The following is a 7,484-nucleotide window of genomic DNA, read 5'->3' on the forward strand; positions in this document are numbered from 1 at the left end:
TATATATATATAGCAAAAACACTGATCATACCAGGGTTTTACCAGTCTTTATAAAAATAAATGTCACATTGATTTAAAAAAATAATATGATACACAAGGGATGTTTCAGAAAAGTTTTCATTTTGAGAATTTGTGTAATCCATCCCAGTTTGACCAGTTTGATCCACGCCAACGAGGAATCTGCAAATCAAATGCCAACTTCTGTGATGTCACCCTCCACTGAGGTACAGTCCTATTTTCTTAGGCTCAACTGCAACATAATTCCTTTTTTTTTGGTGTGTTTTAATTATATGAAATATGGCTGCAAATACACGTACACGTTGTTTCTTTATCCTTAATCCAATATCTGTAAAGTTTATATCTTTATAATTTATGTCTGTATGTTGTGAGTTATTTCTTTGTTTTCACAATCTTTGCCAATAAAGTTGATTCTTATTCTTCAGCAATTTTTTTGTTTGGGCTTTAATGTATTTATTCAAGCAATTTCTTTAAATGATATTTCTCTGCTATTTTGTACTTTTTTTAAGGAACTGTCTCTGCTCATCAGCATACAAACCCTGCGTGTTTCAGAGATCGTTCGAACGGCCAGAGTGCATGACAGATTTGACCTGGCAGGGTCGTGTTTGGAGTGTAAACACACACAGAATACTCGGACACATCGACCTTGTTGTCAGTGTGATAATCACTGGTGTGTTTCCAAACGTGGTGGTTCAAACTGAAGGTGATCTGGAGAAAATGTCCTCGGCTTTCTTTCTAAAAAACTGTAGCCCATTTTCTTTGTATGAAGGAAAACATTCCCAGAGCAGCTTTGACATCAGGAGCTTCCTATAAATGCAGTGTCACTGCTTCAGAATGACTGCAGACGGCTGGTGTTTATTTTCGGCAGCCTGTGAATTGCTGGGTGTGGCGTTTGCAGATGGCAGGGATAGTACAGATACCATTACCAGATGTACAATTTATGCTGCACACTTTATGCGTTATTTTCACCGACAATCAAACTGCAGGACAGTGTGTGTGTGTGTGTGTGTTAATCCACAGACGAAAAGTGTCGTACCTGGACGGTTTACTTGTGTATGTGCAGGTCTGAGAAAGCTTGGGTCAGGAATGGGTCAAGGGATCATTTAAAGAGGTAGGATGTCATTTCTGTGGGGCGCGTCGGAGAGGAGAAACTCCTCAGCAGTTCTTTGGATTGGAGTGCGTGTGTGTGTGTGCGTGTTTCAGGAGCAGTGGCCTCCAGGCATGTCTGGATTAGCCACTTTATTTCAAATATCTCAGATGGTTGAGATCATTACCAAACCACGGTTTGTCTCAAGTTGTGTAAACACTTTCTTTCCTGAATTTTCAGATGTTAATTCTTAATCCAGTACTTCATCGTCTCATGAGGAAAATGTATTTCTTTAAGAAACCACTAAAATGCTTGGGACCTTTTCACCCTTTTAGCCATTAATTCCCACTATTTCCTGCCCACATGTTGCTATTTAGGTCATTTCTTCTTCCATTTATATATATTTTACCCATAAACAAACCTTTTCATTCCCATAGTTTATGCTTAATTATTGTGTATCAGTTTATTTATCATGGCTGTATTTGATGTCCTACAAATACAAACAGCAATGGGTGTGAATACTTATGTGATTTTTATTCCCACACAAACCTTTTCACTTTGATATTATGTGGTAAAAAAACATTTTAAAAAGGATGTTGCATAAAATAACATCCTTTCTAGACAAACTGTAAGAAAATAAAGTTCTAAAATGTCATGCATAATGTGATATAAAGCTATTTTCTGGTGTTTTTATGTCACATCTTTCCTGATTTTGGCAAAGTAATAAAGAAATTATTTTTTTAAAAAAGGGTGGCCAGCTGAAAACTTTTCCCCCATTATGATACATCCATCAGGTGACATTTGTCGGATATTTTCTGTATTTCTTTTATTGTATATTTTTAAAACGCATGACTGTCAGACAATGTTTTAAAAATTTTACTCCCATAGATATTCATGTCCGAAAGACTCATAAAGATAATGAAAAGTTGAATTTATTTAATAATTCTAAATGTTTTACAGTTTTCTACAGGGCCGGGTCTACAAGCCTGTGGGGCTGGAGTCAGTTTTGGTGCCCAATTCACTGCATCTACTACTGCAAATTAGAATACATTAATATGAAGTCACACACATTAATTGATACATTTAGGTTTAAAATGGAGGGAACAACATGGAGCAGTAATCCATGTTGTTGCCCACAGAAATATTACTTTATAAATTTCCAATATTTGAGTATCGTGTAAAATTATAAAAAATCTTCACAATATGAGCCTATAAATTGTATATAAAATAGAAGCAAAATATGCATTCATAAAAAAAATAAAAAGTATCTGGGGCCCCCGAAACACTTCGGGATCTGAGCTGCTGCCCTGTTTCTAAAGTCTGGCCCAGGTTTTGCAGATGATCCTGCTCTGCAGCTACTGGCACCAAACACAAGATGTTATCCTGGCTTCCTGAAATTGTTTTGTGTGAAACTGGACTCATGTCTGTCAAGGTGTCATTATTTCTAGGTTGAAAGTTTTTTTAGGGGTTCTGAGTGGTTCTACACCCGCGAGTTGGTGGGAACGCGCGACGAAACAAATCGGATCCTCTGTGAGTACAGCAGGTCTGTCAGATAAAGCCCAAAATTCACACAGGAGAACACGGCCACCACCACTTTGCTGTCCCATGGACACTTCCCCTGCGGACACGACGAGGGTCGCCATGGAGACCCATACTTTGAGTCGAAGCAGAAAACCGGCCACACCACCGAGGCGCTCAGGTAGAGCAAAACCTCCAGGAAGGTGCACACCACCACGAAGCGATCGAAGGGCATGCACCTCACAGTTTTGGTGCGTTTACAGACGGTCATCAAGACCACCAGGGCGGTGAGAGCAAAGCAGGAAGCGTAGACGACCACGCAGTAGATTGTGGCGGCGTAACGCGAGAACTGGCTCCCGTTGGCCAGCGCCCCAAAGATGACGCAGGCGATGAAGGCCTGCACCACTTTCAGAAGGCCGGGGACGGTAGCCATGTAGCCCACCACGATGTGGCCCGGTCTGGCCCGGCACAGGGCCACTTCGGCTCCGTAGGCCAGAGTTCCCAGGATGGAGCAGACGGTGACGGCGATGCGGAAGTCTCGGACTTCGCAGCCTTCGTACGGGCACTCGGACCTGACGAAGAACAGCGGGTAAACCACAGAGGCCGTCACGTACCTGCAGGAAGGAGACAGGAAGACGAGTTTATCTGTCTGGGTTTTCAGGTCAACTCAAGGTCAGGTTCAGCAAATCAAGGCAAGAGCAAGATCTTAAAAAATGATTGAGAAATTGAGTGGCCGGTCGGTCGGTTGGACATCCATCAGTCCGAAGGGAAATGAGGGGAACAGAGACATCCCTCCCCCTATGGACACTCTCCAACCAGAGACCAACCAGACCAGAGCCGATCTACATACTTGCTTGTTTATTTTGATTATTGTATTTGAGAAAACACAACATTTACTGATTGTTTCCTAATTGGTATTATGAAATCATGGCGTAAAGCACTTTGAACCGCCTTGTTGCTGGAATGTGCTATAGAAATGAACTTGAGTTGAATCTGGAGATGAACGATTAACTCGTGAGTGGAACCTCCAGTGTTTCCTGTCACCCACATGAGCGTGGCGCAGGCAGCCCAGGTGACCGTCAGGTTGTCCCAGGACACCCGGAGGCAGCTGTAGAGACGGGTGGCGTCCAGGAAGAAGATGGCCGCCGACACGGCGAAGCAGCAGCACCAGGCCGCCATGCAGAACACGCCCTGCGACCCGCTGTACCCGGCGCTGTGGGTCACCATCGCGATCACAGCACATCCCATTGCTAACTGGCAGACCCGGGCGCCACCCAGGGTGGAGCAGAGAGCCCCCTTGTTGAGGTACGGACCGCCCTGGGAGTCCATGGCTGACAGGAAAACGACTTTGCGTCCAGAAGCAGCTCCACGTTTCAGGTTCAACACGGGTTTGTCGAGAATTTTCGTTCTTCAGGACATCTGTGAAGCAAAGAAACAGAGTGACATTTCCTCATTTTAAGACTTGTAGGGGTTTTCTTACATTTCCATGTTAACTGGTTGTTTGTTTCCTCATTTTCTATCCAGTGTGCGACTCCTAGACTTTGCTTTAGTGAAACATGACACTCAACCAGATATGAAAATAACGATATAGCTTCTACAAAATGATTCCCAGTCAGTTTTTAGCTGGAAACTTGGCACGCAGTCAGTGATCGGCTGAAGAATGATGGATATCTCAGGTCTTTGCTGGAGTCTCTCCCATTTCTGAGTGACTTTCAGGAGCATCTGCTGCACACAGTTTTTCAAACCTGCATCCTTTCTCGCATTATCAAAACTGAATGCCATGCCAGGTCTTTGGCTGCTTTGTCAAACTTTCATCTGTGGTGCTTTCTATCGATCCAGTGAAAGAAATGGGAACAAATTGCCTAAAGATCCGATATAAAATAGATCCTAAGTAACTTCCGTCTTGACTCAACCCTTGAGCTTGGAGCCATTTTATTTTTCAATGATTCAAATGTCAGGTTGGCTAACAAATTATATATATAATTTTCTTCTTGGGAGCAAAACTCAATGGATCTAAAATCTAAATTAATGTAGAAAAATCAACCAAACCCCAAATTTGTAGATCGCAATAAAACATTTCAAAATGAATTTGTAATTTAACATAAATCCTGTAAAGTTCAGCTGATTTTTTTTTTTAATAGATGGAATAAAACAGAAAAATCTTCAATAAGAACATTGCATAAATCTGCACAACCTAAAACTAATACTTTGCTGAAAGACGCTGGTTTAAATGTAGCATTCAGTCTACTTTGGTGAGAGTCGGTCAGATCCTTGGAGTTTCTGGTTGGAAACTTCTGCAGCTCCTCAGATTCCTTTTTGCATTAGTTTCTGTTTTCATTCATTTTGAAGATTTCTTTTCTGTCTATTCCAATTTTTTCCTCTGTGTCATGGTACGTTATGATGGGAATTTTTATGCATTCTCCTCTAGACTGAGGCATTTGTACAATGGCATACTTTAGAATGCTCTAGGATTCCTCTGCATCCTGCAGCTTCAGCTAAAGAAAATGAGCAAAACGTAAGATAACGTAATTTTATTTATATAGCAACAGTTTCAGCAGTAAAGCAGTTCAAAGTGCTTTACATGAATTAGAAGGAAACATGACAAACCAAAGGAAAGGGCAAAAGAAAATAAAACAAAAAATCCTGCTTGGGCAGCTGGACTTCATGTCACCGGTACTGATCGATGGAAACGTGAACGCTTCAGCCGTGAAAACAAAATGCTGTGATCGGATCAAAACCTGACACCTCAAAAGGCTGGGATACGTGTCACGACAAGAGGAGGAAAGTGTTTTGAACGACTTCATTCTGGTCTCAGCTATTTCAGCCACGCCGAGGTTTATTTTTGTGTTGATGAATCACAGACGCAAGGGGAAACGCATTTCAGAGATCTTCTGTCAAGAACTTAGTCTGGGCCGGCAGTGGGACACTCACCTCTCCGCTGACCAATCCCCCTCGATCACATGAGGCAAAAACGCTCAGAGCTCTTCAACAAAACGACTTCCACAGCTCCTCAGCATCAGCGCCGGATCCAGGCTCAGCGTAGAAAAACTCCACAATCCGCTCCACGTGAACCGTCCAGGACCAAAATCCACGCTCTCATCTTCTTACTTTCACCGAGACGCACTCCGGCTCACACACTTTCTCCTCCTAGAGTGGTGAGGAGGGGGTCGCTGCTGGTCAGCGGGAGCAGAATGAAAGTTATTTGGGGCTGGGCCGTCCCCACGTGAAGAGGTCCACCAGGCTGGGTGTGGAGTTGGAGGAATGCAGACACATTGCAGACCCTCTGGATTTCTAGCTGACCACATGAAGGGGAACATTGTCGCTTTAAAATACAAAGATCAGGACGTGGTGATTTACAGCGCCTTAATGAGTCTGCAGATTGTTGCTGGGTTACAAATTTCAACACGTTTTATTGAGATTCTCCGTCACGGACTAAAACAAAGAGCATAACTGTGACGTGACAGAGAATATTCGCTGTTCAATCTATCATGTGAAAATGGAAAGAGTATGAAACGTGTGCAAACCTACCAAGACATGAGGTCAAAGTGCTCACATCTGAACAGGAATTTAGAGAAAACTGGTTACCCATGGTTACTCTGGAGGAGCTGCATAGATCCAACGCTCAGGTGGGAGAAGTCGTCCACAAGACAACATTGAGTCTTACAATCCAGAAATGTGTCTTAAATGGAGGAGTGGCAATAAGGAAGCTGTTGACAGCACAGTTGTTGCACATTAAAGCGTCTAGTCAAAGTCCAGACCTTAATCCAACTGAGAATCGGTGAGAGGACTTTATGTGCACAGACTCAGGCTCATTTACTTTGGGGGATTTCTGCTTTTATGCAAAAACTTGTGACCCTTTCATTTTCTGTTGCGTTTCAAAAGTCCTTCCTCTGCAAACGAACCTGCAGCGCAGAACTCAAAGAAAACCAGAAACCGATCAGTTGAAGCCCGATCCGTTTGTCTTTATTTATAATAGCTGAAAGGTTTCGGATAGATCTGTTTGTATTCATTTAACACATAGACTACAGCTTTACACAACTGTAAATACGTTTACAGTAAAAGAAAAAAGTTTGAGGAAAAAAGATCAGAAACACTTCAGACTCTGATCTGAACAGTTTGTGAAACCGCGATAATAAATGTCTCAACACACCAACTGACGGCATGAAGAGAGGAAGAGAAAACGTCAGTCTGAATGACTTGGATGGATAAAAACTTTCACACATGCGCAGAGTAGAGTTGTGCCGTTCGGTTCTGCTTGACGGATTCACACTGGACTCATCAGTGAAATCATCAACAGCTGTGTAAGGTTGGAGTTCTGCAACTTGAGACTGGGTCAATGAACAGTATTTCAAGATATATTTAAAGTTTGACACGCTTAAAAATTAAGATCCAAAAGGTCAGCAGCTGTAGAGTTAAAAAAAAGCACAGCAAGCGGCACAGATCCGATTTTCTCATTTTACCTCAAAGCGGAGAAAACAGCAAATGTCACGTCAGCCTCACTTTAGGCAAACTCCCAACTCAAACTCAAATCAAGCCGTTTGGTTTGATGATGTCATTTGAATGAATAAGAACAGATTTTTGTTTACATTTTTAGGTCTTTGTCTCCCCCTGCTGGTGTCGCACAGTCTGACAGCCTCAGTCTAATAATCCATCAGCTCAGACACGCAAGGAACTCCCTTACTAGTAAAAGATAACACCAAATATTCACTCAAAATAAATGATTGAACAATTAGAAATGTCATTATTTTGTGCTCAATCTGCTAAAAACAGGAGTCACAGCTTTAAGAGAGTAACTCCTCAGTCAGTTCGTGTTTAATTATTTAACCTGATAAAGTACATGTTAGTTACAAGAAACTAAGCA

General features: G+C 42.2%; 1 protein-coding gene across 1 annotated transcript; it reads right to left on the reverse strand.

The window, feature by feature from the left end:
- Nucleotides 1-50: 50 nt before the first annotated feature.
- LOC103465455 (myeloid-associated differentiation marker-like protein 2) lies at nucleotides 51-7,479 on the reverse strand. The gene is made up of 3 exons (XM_008410311.2): nucleotides 5,555-7,479; nucleotides 3,672-4,042; nucleotides 51-3,237 (listed from the first exon to the last, which is right to left on the reverse strand). Exons 2-3 carry the CDS (start codon nucleotides 3,950-3,952, stop codon nucleotides 2,586-2,588), a joined length of 933 nt encoding a protein of 310 aa, XP_008408533.1. The 5' UTR covers nucleotides 3,953-4,042; nucleotides 5,555-7,479; the 3' UTR covers nucleotides 51-2,585.
- Between the last annotated feature and the right edge of the window lie 5 nt (nucleotides 7,480-7,484).

Source organism: Poecilia reticulata, linkage group LG1 (genome assembly GCF_000633615.1).
Source record: "Poecilia reticulata strain Guanapo linkage group LG1, Guppy_female_1.0+MT, whole genome shotgun sequence".
NCBI classification, from domain to species: Eukaryota; Metazoa; Chordata; class Actinopteri; order Cyprinodontiformes; family Poeciliidae; genus Poecilia; species Poecilia reticulata.

Coding starts and splice junctions, on each gene's coding strand:
- LOC103465455 (XM_008410311.2), bottom strand. CDS start 3,952: ATGGACTCCCAGGGCGGTCCGTACCTCAACAAGGGGGCTCTCTGCTCC. Junction 3,238..3,671: donor GCTGCCTGCGCCACGCTCAT/GTGGGTGACAGG, acceptor TCCTTCCTGCAG/GTACGTGACGGCCTCTGTGG.